Source organism: Chamaea fasciata, unplaced genomic scaffold, assembly GCF_029207755.1.
Source record: "Chamaea fasciata isolate MVZ Bird 193981 ecotype frontalis unplaced genomic scaffold, bChaFas1.0.hap1 SCAF_2, whole genome shotgun sequence".
In the NCBI taxonomy this organism is placed as follows: Eukaryota; Metazoa; Chordata; class Aves; order Passeriformes; family Sylviidae; genus Chamaea; species Chamaea fasciata.
Genome location: NW_027094087.1, coordinates 36,993,635 through 37,012,211, shown reverse-complemented (window position 1 = coordinate 37,012,211; position 18,577 = coordinate 36,993,635). Strand labels below are relative to the sequence as shown.

Here is an 18,577-nt window from a genome sequence, read left to right as displayed (position 1 = left end):
AACTGAAATGAAAGTGAAAATCTATAGTTTAATGTCTGTTCCTTATGTGCAGAATGATATTAAGATGTCCCTGCCTCTTAGGGATATTTTGGGCATGCAGAATGTTTGCTGTGCATACTTAATGCTGTATTTGCATTAACTATAGAGAAGATTTGAAGAAAAAACTATTTCTTATATTTGAATAATCAGAACTAAACAAAGTTGTTGAAGCATGAAATAAAAAAAATTGGTAAGTGAAGCAAAGCAAGACAAGACATTTCCTCTTTACATAATATTTCATATAATTATTGTTGAATGATTTAGCTGATAACTAGTTATTACAGCTCAGGAAGTTACCATCATAAACCTGTTGTGTAGCTGGTGTGTGGTAACTTGTTGCTCCCTGTCTTAGTGTTGTTCCTTTATCCATGTGGTTGAAATGTTCTGGTAAGAAAAAGAAAGCTCCGTTTAATTAGATTGGCTCCTTAGTCTACTGTCTGACTGCAGGCACTTAAAATGGATTTATGTAATCTCGGTCTTGATTTTAGAGACTTGATTTTAGATTCTCTTCTGGAATGTCTTGCAAATATCTCATATTACTGCGAAACTGTCTGAACATGGCATTATAAACAGAAGCCTTAAGGTCTTAATTCTCAGAAAAGTTGATTTTGGTTGCTTAGTTTTATACAATTGGTTGGCCTGAAACAGTTATGAGGTCTCATTTTCCTTTTCCTTGAACCTGAGTGTGTGTTATGCCAATTCTCATTGGCATCTTCTCTCTTCTCTTGAGAGCTGCCAGGTTTACTGGGTGTTATGAAAAGGGTCCGTGAAATTCTGAGGCTTTGGGCTGGTGCAGTCATCTTAAGCAGAAACTGACAAGAGGGGAAAACTGCCCTCAGTATGTTTGTTTGGGGTTTTTTTCACCCCATTGTTCCAAAATATATATATATATATATATATATATATATATATATGTTTCTTCTGTTTTAGCACTTGTCGTCACCTAAAATATGACTGTAGTTCATTAGTCACTAATAAAAATTAGTAACACTAATAAAACAGGGGGACTTTTTCACTAAATGAAACGTGTTTCAGGGAGCTGCAGTGATTCAGCAGATTCCTACTAGAATTTTCTTCCTGATCTTGAGAGACCATGTTTGTCTTACAGATGATGAGTGTATGAACATGGGTTTTGGTTAAAATATATCCTTAGCTTAGGACTGATTAGCTGTCATGGTGTTACAAGAAAATCAGTAGTATGAAATTTGGAATATCGTTACTTTGGCTGTAGTCGAACCCTAAATAAATAGACTTGAAGAACCTCAATTTTACTGACTTGAGTCTGTAATAACTCCAAGGTGGACTATTTATAATTGAAATATAGACTCTGAAGAAAACCAAGGTGGTGCCTAGAGAGTAGCACTTGGGTAACACTAAGAGCTAGTTTAAACATTTCATCAGCCAGTGTTGTAAAACTATTTTGAGATATTTTTCATAAAAATAAAAATAATTAATATGATGAATTGATGATATTAATGTGATGAATGGAGCTGTTCATATCTGCCTGTGTGATCAGTCTAGACTCTTATTTGATGGCAGATTTGAACAATTTTGTCATTTTACTGAAGTCCAGGCAAGTTGTTTGTTGCTACAACTGCTATAGCAAGAATAAGGTTAGTGCTATTGAAGAGCTGATTAATGTTAATTCATGCTACACTCTGAGTGATGCTTGTAACAGCATTAAGAAGTGCTGCAGTCAGTTGCTTGTGCTGTTCATTTAGTTGCTGCCTCTTAGAGATGTCTGTAGAAACGAGCTTACTGCAGATTGCTCTGAGGTTGCTGCTGCAAATGGTGGCTGTCTTGACAGCTGGGTAGGGATTATTACTGTGTGGGAACAGAAGAAGTTGGCAGCAGGAGCACCCAGTGACCCTGAGTTAGCAAACAGCAGCTGAGAGCTCAGTACTGTCAGTCTCGGGGTTACCATTCATAGTGTTGAGAGTTGCTTTGGAATTTCAACACTTGTAAGTTTAGATTTTAAGATCATCGGGGTGACCTTGTGAAAATCCTACTGACTAGTTGACATCAGTTCAGTTTGTGGAACAGTAGTGGCAACAGAAATGCATTACTCTTAAGTGAATGAAGCAAACCAAATAAGATACTTGGTTTTGTTAAAGCTTTCAAGTGAAGATTTCTCTTTGCTGGGCAGAATGTCGATTCGGAAGTGGAGAAGATGTATATCCAGCCCTTAGTGTGCCTTTTTGAATACAGGACTGTGCTGGGACTGGGAGATTCTGCAACTGCTTCTTTCCCTCTGTAGTTTGGTTCTCTCTGGCTGTGGGTTCCCTGTGCCAGATGATGCTGCCTGGCAAATCATGGGGCTGGTGTTGTGGCCACAGTACAGAAGAGAGTACCAATGCTACTTCTTGAGTACAGGAGCTGTTGTATTCTAATGTGGTAGAGTGAAGTTGTCTTTCACAGAACATGTAACATTATTTTGTAATTACCATGTTTGAGTGGCTCTTTCATATGCCAAAGGTGAGTAGGCCTGGTTTTAAAATTAATGTGAGATTTTGTTACTGAATTAAAAGTAACTTCAGACTAAGTTTGCCCAAAATGAAGTTAAGAGTCTTGAACACTTTTTTAGAAGGGTGTAAACCAACGCCTTCAGGCTTGGCTCTGTCTGTAGCACTGCCATGTGCAGGTAATAGCTTTGCATAATGTTGTGTTTACGTAATACCAGTTGCACTCAATGAATATTTTGCGTCAAAAGTCTCGTTGGGTTTCTTGTTCTAGATATAAAATAAAAAATCCAAATGTGGAAGTGATATTTTATAATAAGCTTCGGGAGGAAGAGGGAAGCAATAGAATCATAAGATTTAAACAAGAAATAGAATTTTCCTTCTCCATTACATATAAATATGCTACATTAGCTCCAGTTTTTACAACTGAGTACGATTTTTCCCCTCCTGTTCAGTCCTGCAGACAGATTAGCTTAGTGAAGAGAAAAACATTACTTTCCAACATTAATTTCAGGTTTGGAAAATAAGACTTCTTATATTTTTGCCTATTACTTGAAGATGCCTATTCAAACTGCTTTTGAACTTGGATATCACAGCTTTGCAGCTGAAGATAGGGTGGTATTTGTGTACCAGAAGACGGGCTCTGGAATCAGATTAAGCAGCAGCTAACCGATTCCAGAAGATTTAAAAAGAGAAAACTAAGTGGATTATCATTTTAAAATGTCATTATTTGGATTTTGAAAGTAATGCAGATGAGCTTGTTAGGCCTGTGGCTTTGAGATAAAAGCCTCTCATTGTCAAAAACTCTTTTGACAGATTAGTATTGCCCTAAAAAAAAAAAAAAAAAAAAACCAAAAAAAAAAAAAAAAAACAAAACCCCACCACCAAATTGCATGCTTCCCTTGTCCTTAAGACCGGACTGTATTTGTCAGAAGCAGACATTTAACAGGTGACATGACATCATCTCAATCTACTTGCGGCATCAGCTCTTTGGACCAAGGTATATCAATTCCATTGTTGTTCTTTTGAGATGATGCAAAGGCTTGTATCCTCAAAATATGAAAGGTAGGAGTTCTCTGAGGATGTTTTTGTACTTGGACAAGCAAGTGTAGCTGACTGGATTTAATGACTGTGGAGATGACTTACTACTAAATGTACATAGTAAATGTGGACTTTAGATGTTATGTCAGCAAGAAGTGTGTTGCAGCTACTGTGCAAAATCAGGAAAAAATTGTGAGCAAATGTGTTAGAAACAGAGAATGCTGTTAGATACCGCAGATAAAAAGATGTTGTATCAGAAACTGTAAAAAATACACATCTGCCCAATTCAGATGAATGTTGATAAAATATCAGATAACTTGATATCACCTCTTTATCAATTTAAATATTCCTTACCAGTAATCTGCACTTTCTAAGAATGGAGAAATTTTCTTTCACCCTGGAGAACCATTTATTTGCACATAGTGTACTTTTATTACTTCTTCTTTTAAAGGCGACTCTTAATAACACAAATGGAAGGCCCCTAGGATAACTTTCTTTCAGGCGGTGTCCCACACACGTGCTTGCAACATTCAAATGTTTCTTTTTCCTTAGAAAACCTAAGATACACCTTCATTTACACAATTGTAGAACAAAGGCATTTTAAGTTTCCTACTTACTTGCCTGAAACTTTCCTTAATCATTATGTGGTTGGTGACTTTGGAGAAGGGGGCAAAGAGCAAGAGTGACAGAGTGCCAAGCTGTTGTGCTCTGCCTTACGGCAGGTGGGCTTTGGGGTCTGAGGCACAGCTTCAGAGAGGTAGTGAAGCTAATTTTCCCTTTACATGTGACCCTGTCTTAGATGGAAGACTTGTCTGCCTTAATTATACATGCAGTAGAGGCACAGTGGTGTACATACTACTTATTCTGATATTACATATAATTAAGAAGTATAGTTAAATAATTTCAGGCTGGAATATTTATCCAGTTTATTTTGCTTTTTTGGAACCAGATTTTTTGTTCCCCATGCCCATCGTTTTGGAAGTCTTCTAAACTGCAGCTGTTTTGAACGTAGTTGTGATGGTTGGATAAGATTTCCTTTCTATTATGTTCTGAGTGAGTACTTACCAGCAGTGTATGGAATTATCTAAAGATTAAATAAATGTAATCATGAAGTGATAAATAAACTCTTGAACATAATAAAAGAAAAAAAGAACCCCTGGAGAAAATGCAAGGTTTGGATGGCAAGGTAAATAAGATTTACACAATTCCTTCAAGCACTGTTAAATCATGACCATCAGAATAAGGCAGTAGACTGGGTTTGAGTTTTTTTGTGTAGGTGAGTAATTCGTTTTCCTGGTGAAACAAGTGGAAAGGGCCTTTACTGGAGTCTGAGGAGATTGGTTTTTGGAATGATTGGAATTGCTCAGCAGATTTCAGAAGGTAGTATGTTTTGTAGTGAGAATTTGTCTTCTTGATTTATCTATTTCATATAAAACTTCTACTATATAAATTGATGTACTGTCACCATTTGGCTTGCATTTTTCCTTGGGTAATAGTAGCTGCCCTTTTGTTTGCAGTCATGAGGGATCTGTTAAGGAAAATTGGGTTGTTTATTGTACGTGTTGCAAATAGTGATGTTCTGTAGCTTACTAAAGAGAGTGAGCTTTAAAAATGTATCTAAAAGTGATGGAATAGAGGCCTGTTGCTCAGAATATTGCATGGGCCTTTTCTGTGCAGTGCAGGAGGAGGTGCACTAGGAAAGGCAAGCAAACATGGTGATGTAATGATGATGCATGTTGTTATTATTCTTTTACTTGATGTAACTGTACTTTTTCTGCAGACAGTTTCCCCGTGGGCCATGTGGTTGTAAATCCACCTTACAGTAAGCAGATGAATTCATTGGTACCTTCTGTAGACAGGAAGGAATGGGCCAGGCCTGCACTGCATTGGTTTGCTGAGGATTGAATACTTTGTCTTTGGAGACTGGGCAGTAGAATTTAGGCTTACATATCTTGAATATCTTTGATACCTTTTTTTGCTTTGGCTGAACAGAGCTTTATTTTGCTGCTCTAGGGCACGATTAGAAATGGAGTTTTTTTCCCTGAGTAAATTGATAAATATATTGGTTTTAATTTTCCAAAATTCTTGAGTTGTCTCTGGCTTAAGCCAGTCAAAACTTCTCTATTGCTGTCTACCTGAAATACTTACTTTAAAAGGGCAGGGAATAAAGGATGGCCATTTTTGTGGAATTTCCTGCGAAATGAAAAGGTGACTATATGTATTTAAATATTAAGCGTGTCTGCTCTTAAGCTATCCATTACAAGGTTAGCTTTCAGTGGCTATGAAAATTAAATAAAAGTTTATCTGACTGCCTGCAAGTCAAATTCTCTTGTGGAGATTTTTTTTTTTTGGTGCAATTATATGAAAAGTACAGTAGAGATTTCTGATTAAAATTAGGCAGTCCCCTGCATCTTATTTGCAGGAAAGCAGTGGATGTAGCAGGATATTCAAGGCAAAGGATGAGGGCACAGTGGTATTACTGGGCATGTTTATACCTACTTCAAGCAGCTTGAAATGAAGGGGAAAGCACTTTGCATAATGGATGATATCAGATTAGCCAGTTTATTTCACATTTAGTTATGATTCTTTGCCAGTTAATTATGGGTGCTTTTGAATTTATTTGGTGGATGTAAGCAAGACGTACTGTTTTTGTTTTGCAGTTTTAAGAAACCGAAGGTTGATTGTAGCCAAAAGAACCTGGTATTAAGTTTCTAGGGGTATAATAGTGGTGATGTGTGCAAATGCCTCAAAAATTAAAGGAAAAACTCTGTGAAGCAGGTGACAGAGAAAAAAAGATAGTTTTTTTCCGTGAGGAGGGAAAAAAAGGATGAAAGTTGAGAAATTATGAAAAGAATAAGCTTAGTCTAAAATACCTGATTTCATAGGTGTTTAGAGGTATGACAGGACTGGCGTGAAGTGAAGGAGAAGGAGCTTGAAGGAAGCACAGTGTGGAAATCAGAAGCACAGAAAAAAGTCATTAAATAAAAAGGTTAAAAAAATGTATCTTTTAAACTGAATCCTAACTCATTTCACCTCCTGGTTCCAGAAAGGAAGCAGCAAAATCAGAACTAAGATGCATTTGTGAAAAGAACCTTGTCTCTTGCATTCAGTGAAATGTTAGGTTTTCTGAATCATTGCAAGAGGAACTGTGAAGGGACTGGAAAGAAATTTTATAGAGAAGATCTATCCAGTAGTTGCCCACCAGTGACTCAGTGTCAGAACAAACACTGGCTCATATCGTATCTCCCAGCAGCCTCTGTCTCCTTGTGAATGTTCCACTGATCTTTTGGATCCTGATGGGCTTCAACAGCTTAGGGAGCCGGGTGTTTGTATAATATACATGTAATTGCTTGTTGCTCGGTGTCATGTTAATCCCCTGAGTTACAGAACTTTTTCGCTTGTCTGGAGTAGGTGATACTGGATACTTTGTAAAACATTGGGGATCAGTTTTACTGAGGGAAGCATCTCCTGCAATGATGACTGTCTTGAGATTGCTGCTGCTGCTGCTCAGAGAGGGTACTTGAACCTGGGGAGGCTCTTGCTGAGCTGGAAAGGGACACTCTAACCTGGACTGAGTGATGCAGGAAAGGCTGCATTAGCATTCTCATCTGTTCAGCCTGGAGGCACATGTAGTTCTGATACTAACTCAAGCATAAGCTGGGAGGAATTAGCATTTTTAAATATAATTTCAAGATCGTTTTATCTTAATGTGTCTTTCACTAACAGTCTTACTATCCTGTGTTTCTTTTAATGTCTCATTTCCTTAAACTCAGCAAAAATGAAAGTTCTAACATTAAAAAGAGGATGATGATATGAGAACATGAGTTTAAATGGGTGTGGTTTATTCTGATTTACGCATAAGTATACAGGAAATGATCTAATTGCATTTAATGAGTAAACTTGGTTTAGTGGGTAGTTAAAAAGCAGAGTGTGTATGCTTAAGAGCGCTCTCCTATAATGGTTTTAAATTGCTTTCAATTTTTTAAAAGTTTTTATTTTCTTGGACAAACATGAGTCTTCTGGGCTTAAATGCTAAACCGGTTGGGTTTAAATGCTAAAGATAAAAAAAATTCAGTATAATTGGAAATTTAAAAAGAAAATTTCAATGATTCTTTTGGACTCAAGCACATTGATCATAGTATGTGCCACTAGTCCTTTATTTATGAATTAATTTTCAGATAGACAATTCTATGATAATCTTATCTGCCTGTGAAATGAACTCTCTTAAAATGTAAGAAGATTAAAAAGGCAGATATCCTGATCAGAGTTCGTTACAGACCACATCTCTTTTTGTATTCTTCCCACTGCTCAACACTCATTAAAAAATTGATTTAATTTTTGAAACTCTTCTTTGTTTAAATTTTGCATTCCCCACCAGATCAAGTTACAGTCCAAGCTCAGGTTCTTTTCTTGAGGAACAACATCAGCAGTGAATGGCTCTGAAATATATAAAGAAGTTAACATGTATAATGCATTTTAATTGAATAGGAATGAAAATTGCCTCTAAATGTGCACCTTTTTAGGGACCTCTTGGTTCCAAGTGTAAAATTGCTTCTTCGAGATTTCAAATATAGCAGAAATAGGGCCATGTGGGATAGACTGGCAGTGGTGAGATGCTACTACAAGTCAGGAAGGAAATGTCAGTGAGTGACTAAGAGGAAAGGAGTAATTGCTCTATAGAAAATTATATGCCAGCAATTCAGATATATCAATTTGTTAGTTAATTAGAGGATGAAATCTGTTTTTTTTCATAACTCATATTGCTTAAATAGTAAATATTCAGTCAATTAAAAAGCAATTTTGTATGATGAACAGTAGCTTTTACAGGGCAACCCTATTACACTGAGACTGTTTGTCTGTATTAGATATGACATAACTGCTAACCAGGGATGACAAGCTTCTTTAATTAACAGTGCCTTAGTGTTCATCAAATATAACCTGCATGTCTACTGAAAGATAAGCTGAACTGTGAACTTTATTTCACTGTCTATATTGCCTAGATCTTCATTACCCAACTTCATTATAGTGATGCCTTTTTGGGACTATCTAAAAACAGAGGCCAGACAAAATTAAGAGAATAGAAAGTGTTTATATTTATTAAAGGGCTTTTAGATATATTTAGGGCAGACAAAGACCCCCTCCTGGGGCGACATCCAAAAATGGATGATGGGTCATGAGTTTCCATACTTTTATAAGTTTGGTCCATTTGCATATTGGGGGTTAATCCTCCAATTACCATTAAGGTAGTGAAGTCATTTTACCCCAAGTTTGCTCCCCCCCAACTCACTTTTGTTTACATCTCTCAGGCCCGAGACAGTAAGGTGTCCTTGATTCCCAGGCCTAGAGAGGAATTGTTTTGTCTGACCAAAAGAGTTGAAAAGAGTTGCTAACACTCTATATGGAGTTTAGAGTTATACACTAAAGAATTGCAGGATTACAAATATATGAAAAATATAAAAGCTAAAATCCTAAAGCATCAGCAGAAGCTTAGATGTTTCACTTAGGTGTAGACAGACAGTATTAGGTGTCTTAATCTTGGACTATATCCCATACACAGTATTTGAGATGACTGTACAGTTCTCCTGAAAGAGGTGAGGAAATTGTGCTACATAGTAGTATCCATGTACCTTCAGCTGGTGTTTTTATGATGTAAAAGGATCTGTTTTGCTGTTGGAATTGAAGGTGGGAAGAGCAGTATGTGAGCTTGTCACTTGCTTTTACTGCCTTGCCTGGAGATTTTGTCTGGATGTCTAAAAACTTAAGTTGGAACTTACTGAATATATTTTTCTGAATGCTGTAGAGTACAAGTAAAAGGCAATCTCCAGAAAACTTCATGTAGTAATGGTTGCAATGCCCGTGTCTTCACTTTGAAGTGATAGCAGGCCCAGTGAGATGGCTTGACTATGTGAGGTTCAAAGCACTATGTTTAGGAAAAGCAGTGCTTAGTTTGCCTGGCCCTGTTTCTGTCAGAGATGAAGAAGAGCATGGGACTGCATTCTGGTAGTCATGGACTCCAGGTTTGTCTGTGATGGAAGCTGACAGTGCAGGCATACCTGACAGGAATAGGAGAAATATCCTTGGATTCTGAAAAACTTTGTTACAAAAAAAATTTCATGTTACTCTCATTGCTTATGTATTTTCATCTGGACATTGTAAGTTTCTCTTGACAATTTTTCTAACCTAAACACTGCCTTATAATTCCACACTGATGTTTTTTCCAACCAAAATGTGTGCTTTTCAATAACAGAGTATTTCTATTGGGTACGTAAAACACTGTGACCATCCAGGTGGTAAAACATCATTGTAGAATAATTTTACATATTTATAAAATCATCTAAATTTTGGAAGTTGGCACTGAAAAAGGGGTGACAAGTAGCTTTTCTCTGAGAACATAAAATGTGATTGTCCCTGTATTTCCAGGTACTGCCATTGGAAAACAGAATGAAGGACACCTCACGTTTCCCCCAGGCACTGAACATTGGGATGGCAGTAGTCATGGCATTGTACATCTCACTGGCCACCCTGGGCTATCTGCGCTTTGGGGATGAAGTCAAAGGCAGCATAACTTTAAACCTGCCACAGGATAAGTGGTAAGTGCCTCTTTGACTTAAAAGCAGTAACCTAGAAGGCAGGAATGTTGCCAAGGTTGTTCCATGCCTCAGTGCCATCAGGGTGCTCAGACTTTTAATGTATCCGCAATAGAGCTGTGGTTCTAGCCAGTAATTTCTTCCACATTAAAAGGACTTGCATATGGAGACTCATTAATGATACTGTAAATCATTCCATCTCTAGAAGGAGCTAGTTTCAGGACTGTTGAAGCAGGGAATATGCAGTTTGCAACAAGCTGTCAAGCAGTTCTAAAATGAGCTACTTTTACCTTGGATATCCTGGTAAATAGTGCCCTTTTTTAGTGTAATCACTGAATTTAGCAGGTGAACAAATGGAATAGAAGACATCAAAGATGAATAGGTTTGAGGTTCAAGTGCAAGTCTGTGGATACTATATGTGATGACTTGCTGTCAGGAGAATGAAGCCAGTGTCTCGAGGATGCTACAATTTTTAGTTAGCTTTTTTGTTTTTTGATGCTATGAGGGCTGTACATGTCACGTGCTGAAGATGCACTGAAGACGGTTTCAACTGCTGAATTGTTAGTTTTGTGTCTGCCTGTGGATGGATATACTCTAACCATCCTCTAATATAATTTATTTTTTTAGCACTTTCGTCTGATAGGCCCAAAATCAGGTATTTGACCAGTGCAAAAGTGCTAAAACTGAAAAGTATTTTAATGTTTTCATTCTGATCAAATAATGTCTTACAGGTTATATATTTGCATCTACTTGTTCAATGTCTGTTGTAGTAGCTTAGTAAAGTAGTGAAATCTCAAATTACGGGGAAAAACTCCCTGCTTTGGTGAGCTGATTGCTGACTCTTTTATTCTTTGAAAAAGAGGAGAACACATGTAAAGAATGTTCTTAATTTTTAAGTGTTACTTTTTCACTCTCTTTTCTTCCTTTTTGTTCCTTGGAGTCGATGTGAACTATGCATTTATAATATTCTTAGGAAGTTTCATTTAATTGCCAGACTGATTCCAATGTTTAATACATGAAAGTATAAAAAATGTGTCTTGAAGATTGAATGTTTTTTTTCATTGCTAGAACTTTCATCTATTCCTTGGTGCTTGTTTGCTTGGTTTGCTTTTATACTGCTATTGTAACAACTGAGATTTGGGCCTTAGTGTTCTTCTCTTCTCTTCTCTTCTCTTCTTTCTCTTCTCTTCTCTCTCTTCTCTTCTCTTCTCTTCTCTTCTCTTCTCTTCTCTTCTCTTCTCTTCTCTTCTCTTCTCTTCTCTTCTCTTCTCTTCTCTTCTCTTCTCTTCTCTTCTCTTCTCTTCTCTTCTCTTCTCTTCTCTTCTCTTCTCTTCTCTTCTCTTCTCTTCTCTTCTCTTCTCTTCTCTTCTCTTCTCTTCTCTTCTCTTCTCTTCTCTTCTCTTCTCTTCTCTCTTCTCTCTCTTCTCTCTTCCCTTTCTCTTCCTATTTTTCCTGTGGTTCTGATTTTTGAGGATACTGCTCATGATATATATTTATATCCTTTCATTTGTACATACATCCACAAGAAGTTTAGCAAGGCCAAGTGCAAGGCAGGGCAATCCCAAGCACAGGTACAGGCTGGGCAGAGAGTGGATTGAGAGCAGCTCTGGGAAGAAAGTCGTGGGGTGGAAGAAAAGCTCATCATGACAGCCATGGGCACTCACAGCCCAGAAGCCAAACATGTCCTGGCCTGTATCCAAAGCAGCGTGGGCAGCAGAGCCAGGGAGGGTATTCTGCCTCTCTGCTCTGCTCTGGTGAGACCCCACCTGTAGTGCTTTGTCCAGTGCTGAAACCCCAACACAAGAAAGATGTTGACCTGTTGGAACAAGTCCAAAGAACAACCTAAGATGATCAGAGAGCTGGAGCACCTCTCCTGTAATGGGCTGAGGAGCTTGGAGGATTTTCAGCCTGGAGAAGAGAAGTCATTGGGAGGACCTTACAGCACCTTCCAGTACCTAAAGGGGGCTTACAAGAAAGCTGGAGAGGGATTTTGCACAAGGGCATGTAGTGATAGGACAAGAGGGAATGCCCTTAAATTAAAGGAGAGCAGATTTAGGTTAGAAATTAGGAAAAAATTCTGTATTGTGAGTGTGGTGAGGCACTGGAACAGGTTGCCCAGAGAGGACTCCCCATCCCTGAAAGTGTTAAAGACCAGGCTGAATGGGGTTTTGAATAACCTGATCCTGAGTAACTATGCGTGGCTCCTTTCAACCCAAACCAATTTGTGATTCTCTGTCATTAAAAAAAATAAAAAAGCAAACAGAAATCTGCAAATGTTTATCTGTTCTGTGTGATGCAGCTGAAAGGAAAAATACTTCTATTTCTAATAAAACATGGCAGTCCTTGTTGTTTAGAAGATTAGTGAAAAGCTTGTTTTAAATGGTAGCTTTGGGTTTGTTTGTGCTTAAAAGAGATGCTGTTAAAAAACAAGGAGTGAGAGGAATGTGGAATAAGCTAAGGTTGCTACTCACTGTTGCATTTTATTGTGCTCATGGAAGCAACAGAGTGAACTTTATTCTGCATCCCTGCTGTCTAACAGAGCTGTTCACATACGAGTTTTCAAATAGCTCTTGGCTACAGTGCAGATGTGATGATGATGATATTTGTTCTGATGGCTTTGCAGGCCTAATGCAAGGAAACAGATAATAAAAGAGATGGAAACTGGTGCTCTATAGGGTTGGAAATGGCATTATAAGTGTAATAACCTCAAAGCTACTCAGGGCACATAACCACAGTTAACAAAGTCATCTGTTTTTGTGTTACCCTGGAGAGTACCCCAGAGCACCAAACAAAATTAGGAGAAGCAGCTCAGTGGTGCGCTCAGGGATTGTGATGTACGATGCTGTTGCTGTGCAGGACTGGGTCTACCTGATACAGTACTGAGGGACAAATGATTGCAATTAACTGGGCTGGCAAAACAAATTCCCAGTGAACTGCAGGACAGTATTTTGCTATTTGGTCCTCACGTAAAAAGCCAGTAAGTTGCCATTTTGAACTAGAGGAATTGCAAGGAGCTGAGGAATTTTTTTTTGTAAGAAGATAGGCAAGAGAGCCTGGAATGTATCTAAGCAGTGAGACTTGGCTTATGTGTTTAATTCCAGCTGGAGAACCCCTGTCTTAAAAATAAGCCTTTCCTGATAATGAAAATTAAATTAGAATTCTGCTGCTTTCTGAGTTTTATTTGATGTCCTCACAGATGAATTGACTGGAAGGCCTACACAGGCCCTAGACTAGTTAAGTTCTTAAGTTTAATTTAAATAGAGGACTGCTCATATTCCTGAAAAATTCCTGCTAGATTAGTGCTTTTGGATAAATGACTTCGTGCTGTTCTATTTTAGATGGTATTTGGAAGTGCAAATTGTCACTCAGCATAATATATTACTTAGAATATGTTGAAAATGGACTTAAAGAGTAGTTTTCAGTATTAGCAGATGTAAATTATAAAAAATCCTTCTTTAGTACTTGGTAGTGTCCTTGTTTTGGGTCTCATAGATTTGTAAAATGGTTTGGGTTGGAGAGGACCTTTAAAGATCGTCTGTTCTGATCCCCGTGCCATGAGCAGAGAAATCTTTCACAAGACTGGGTTGCTCCAAGCTCCATCCAACCTGGCCATGAACATTTCCAGTAATGGGGGATCCACAGCTTCACTACCCTCATTATAAAAAATTTCTTCTTTGTTCTTGTTTGGATCTTCTTCTTGAGGCTGAATATGGATGTTCTTTCCACCATCTGTTCTTTGTTAAGATATAGATGACAGTCCTTGTGCAGCAGTTTCCTTGCTGTGAATCCCAAAGGTTTATGACCATACAAACATTAGTGTATTGAAGTTCAACAAGACTTCACATGGGACTAATTCAAGTGAAAATTTTGCATCATTATTGCTCTGTTTGGTCTAACTGTGTTCTTCTGCAAGTTTTGTTGCACGACTTGCCAATGTTTCTATCCTTAAAATGGGTATAATGAAATCTAAAATGTAGAATTGAGAAGAGGTTTAGCACATATGAATGATTTGGATTTTTATTAAAAGGTAGCCTAAGGAGTCATCTTTTTCTGATAGGAATATAATATTGAGTTACTAGTAAAATTACCTCAGTAATATAAAAAGTATTTTTTAAATTTGGAAAGTTTTAATCCTCAAAGAGCTGTAGAAAAATAGGGTAATGGAGATGCTTACTTTGAACTACGGTGTGTTTATAGTTTTGAATCTTATTTTTTAATACCTTTTAGGAATTACTTTTGTAAAGGCTTGGGGCAGCCTAAAGCCTGAGGAGTAAAGGTGCATTCTGGGTATCTGGTCAGCTAAAATTTAACCATTAATCTAAGCTTCTGGAATAAGGACAGTCTTGCAGAGCTCTTGTTCCCTCTAAATTTCTAAAAGCTGCTCAGTAGTCAGAAAGATGTGTGTCACAAAAACAGCAGCTTCTGAACTAGCTACACTATTATGTCAACATGTAAATTAATGTAATAGTTTTTCTAGTTTTCAGTTGTTTTCAATAGTCCACTTGAATGTGCCTTTGGAGATTCCCCGAGCTGTGTAGTGATGGCCAAACATTTGATACAGATAATTTAAGACCTATTAGTCAAAATGTATTTTTAGTTGAAGCTTATTTTTCTTTTCTTTCTCATATAGAATCATGGAAAGTATGGTGGAAAAGTGCTGAGCTGTACAGATACAATTTTTGCCATGCCATGCCATTTGGCTGTAGAATAAAGGGTCAAAAGCAGTCCTGGCTGGATTTTATTTACTAGTGCAGATACAGACTGTGATACTCAAAGAGAGATGCTTTAAGTGACCCCTGCCAGGCTTTGAGAGATACAGAGATTAAGGTCCTATTTGTTGTTTCCCTACTCTTGCTGCTGTTTTTTATTTTCTTACTTAGGCATGTTGGCTTTGCTTCAGTTGAACATGCTCTTAAGGATTGAAGCAAAACCCAAGGTTTTCAGTGCTTGGTCTACTTGACATCATCTTCTGTTAAAACAAGTTGTTTATGAGAAATACTCCCTTTCCCATTTGTGAACACACAACACCCCATGGCAAATGAACCAAGCCCTCACTCAAAATTTTTATAATGTCCATAGAAAGAAAATCTTACAAAAAGACTCAAAATTTCTGTCAGTTTGCTGCAAGCAGCGCCAAAGGCTTGTAGTTTATCCGGCACGAATTAAAAATATATCTGCATTTAAAATTGTTGGAGCCATGGATAGCTCTTTGTCATTTGTTTATTCAGCCACAAGTAACACTGGTAAGACTGTCTGCACTTTATTGGAAGATTTACTCTAGCTGGCTTATCTTCTGCAATTTCTTAGGCAGTTAAGATATTATATTCATGTTTGTTGGGGAGAAATATTTTTTCATATATGTATGTATCTCCTTAGAGCCATTATCAAGCTAACTTTTTGTTAAGAATTTACAGCTTACACACTTACATGACTGTAAATGTTTTCAACAGGTTGTATCAGTCTGTAAAAATTCTGTACTCCTTTGGGATTTTTGTGACATATTCGATTCAGTTCTACGTCCCTGCAGAGATTCTCATTCCAGTTGTTACCTCCAGAGTGAGGCAGAAGTGGAAGTTACTCAGTGAGCTTGTGGCCAGAGCACTATTAGTCTGCTCAACCTGTAAGTATGTGCAGAGCTTCCATTAAAAAATTCACTATTACATTTTGTTGAGACCTACTTATTTAAATATATGTTTTGTTGTTTATTCTTCCAGAGGCTAGCAAACCTGAAATTTTGTTTCAAAACTTCACTGCATTTTGACTTTTATGAATAAGTGAAACTAATGTTGTATTTGTATTTTAACCACAAATGTTTTAGTAGGTGTGACCAGTTATTTGACAACAATATCTTTTGCTGGTAATATCCTAAACCTGCCAACTGGAAAATAATCATTCTTCAAATAATTTTTTTAAAGTGAGACACACATTGCTAAGATTTGTCAGCATTTATCTATGTGATTTTCAGTACATGCTTGTCATGGAGAAATAATTTCTGTGTTCTGTTGATCTAAGGATTAAGCCTAAAGGTGTGCTGGGTCTGTATCCATAAAATAGCATTGGCAAACATGGATGCCTGGTCACAGAGTTCATGAAGTGCCACTTATTTTAGGTGATAATGCACCAAAGTAGTTTTGCATCTCTACCTTCACTGCCTGTTACTCCTGTTGTTTTTCTTGCTTGTCCCTTAATTTCCCATCCCTCCAACTGTGTTCCTGCTTTCTAACACCTGGCTGAGATCTACTAGTAGGAGTCAGCTGAGCTGACATTGAATGGTGAGTGTGGTCTCATCTAGGAATCAATACTCCTGAAGATAATGAACAGTGGGGGAAGTTCAGCTTTGCCTTTACTGCTCCCAGCCAAAGTGCTCAATAATGTAGCAACCTTTTCTCAAAGATAAAATTTAAAAATAGTTTCTAGTACAAAGCTGGCTTCTTGACTTCACCATTTGTATTGAAATGAGTTGTTAATACCTTAAAAACAATCAAAACTGATAAATAAGCAAAGAAATGCTAAACCTTGTGTTTTAGGGGAAAGTATTGATGAAAGAGAAGATACTTGGTTTATTGTCTCCTTTCCCTTGATGAATGCAGTAGCTAATGTGCTAGATGACACCTAAGGATTGTTGCCGAAGAAAACTTTAACATCCAGTCAGACCTTCTTAAGGTCAAGCCTGTTGAGAAAAAGTTTAATGTCTGTGCAATTGAATTACTACAGTAAGCAAAGGGAAATACCATCAATCTAATAAGTTGCTGCTCTGAAAATGTATCTGCTTTGTGAAATCAAAAAATCAAAAGAAAACCCAAATTTTTCTTAAATGGTGAAGTATGTATCTCCTGAAGCATCATACAGCCTGTGTTCTATTTCAGGTATAATCAAAGTGTTAAGATTTTAAGACTCGGGATAGATGAGTAGCTCTTGTAATACTTGAGAGACATCTCGATCAAAAAGATTCAAGGTTCAAAACACTTCTTAGTGTCTCTCCAGGACACACTAAAAGGTCACCAGTAAGATCTCCAGTCCTAACCACACCTTGCTGTCATGAGGCCCTCGACTTCTGCTCACTCTCTGTTGCCCTTTATGTGCCCTTTATCACCTGCTCTGGTAGTGGTATCACAATGGATTTGAAAAGCTAAAAATCTTGTAGATCCAAACTATTGCTTACAGCCAAAGGCTTCAAGGATTTATAGGTGAAAGATAGTTTTATGTATGTGTCTGATGAGAAGAGCCAGTGGTGTACAGGCTTAAAGGCACATTTCCCTGATTGGCTTGGGAAAATTATAAATGACTTCACAATATTCAACCACAGGGTTTTTTTCTTAATTTTATCATTAACCTTTGTGATTTCGGGGTAGTCTAAAAAGGGAAGACTGGGAAATGATCTCCAAGAAAAGAAAGTAGAAAAAGGAAATAAGCTACATATATGTAAAGACACATATATACAAAAGATATAACTGTATATATAAAGGTGTAACATTAGAATGCTGTATCTTTATGTCTTTGAAAAAAATATGTATAGTAAAATTGTGTATGCCATTGCAACTCCTCTGTGACAGGAATCTCAAAAATGGAGCTGCTGAAGTGTTACAGGTGTTACTGGGATATTTGAGAATATTAAATTGTTTGCTGCAAGGCACAAAAAAGTAACATAAAAAGTTTGCTCTTAAAGGTTTGATAGTTGCCAGGCTGTTGTGTGAGATGTATTATCCTAATGGCATTTCAGGTTTTTCCCAGCTGGTTACTACAACTTGTATACATGCAGTAGCTGTAATACTTTTACAGCCAACAGTTGTGTACACTCCCATGCTTACATTAATCATCTGTTCATCATTATTCATTGAAGCACTGGTTTTAAACAGAATTAATTTAAATAGCGTCACTTTTCACTTAGCTGCACTTTGTCTAACTGCAGGACATGGTTCCTAAAATGATTCAGAAAGTGTTTCTTTAATGGAAAGTAAAAATCCAAAACCTTTAAAATTGAATTTTAGAAATTAAAAGGTTTTGATATTAGTGACGGAGTATGTTGTAATGTCTGGACCATTCAGAGGTCATACACTGATTAGAGGGAATCTGCTTGCTTGAAAATAATTCTTTGAGAAGAGAAACTTCAGCTGTGTTTCTAGTAACGCATTAGCTTTTTAAGAGAAGACAGGAAAAATCACTTATTACTAATTCTTGGGGCTTTTGCATTACTCAGAAATTATGTCATTGTTTTATCAGAAGTAGACCCAGGAGTCTTTTCTTTTTCTTTTTTTTTCTTTTTTTTTCATTTTTTTTGGTCTGATGAGGTTTGTTTTAAGTAAGGACTTGACAAATGTCTGGGAATGTAACACACACCCAAAAGCCATCTCTCTTGCTTAGGCCTTTTCATTACTTGCTCACTTTTGGGCACTTAGCATTGCAGGAGAATGATCACAAGAATCTTTTGCATTTTTGGATTTCCATGTTCTG

The 18,577-nt window shown here is 37.3% G+C and overlaps 1 protein-coding gene across 6 annotated transcripts in view; it reads left to right on the top strand.

The window, feature by feature from the left end:
- SLC36A4 (solute carrier family 36 member 4) overlaps window positions 1–18,577 on the top strand; it is an 86,445-nt gene that overhangs the window by 24,438 nt on the left and 43,430 nt on the right. For 5 of the 6 annotated variants that reach the window (XM_066175678.1, XM_066175681.1, XM_066175679.1 and 2 more), the window contains 2 exons: window positions 9,960–10,129; window positions 15,577–15,746. In XM_066175678.1, coding sequence (XP_066031775.1) covers window positions 9,960–10,129; window positions 15,577–15,746 — 340 coding nt within the window. Of the gene's footprint in view, window positions 1–9,959; window positions 10,130–15,576; window positions 15,747–15,840; window positions 18,088–18,577 lie in introns of those variants that run through there. The other variant, XM_066175684.1, reaches the window with a different exon arrangement.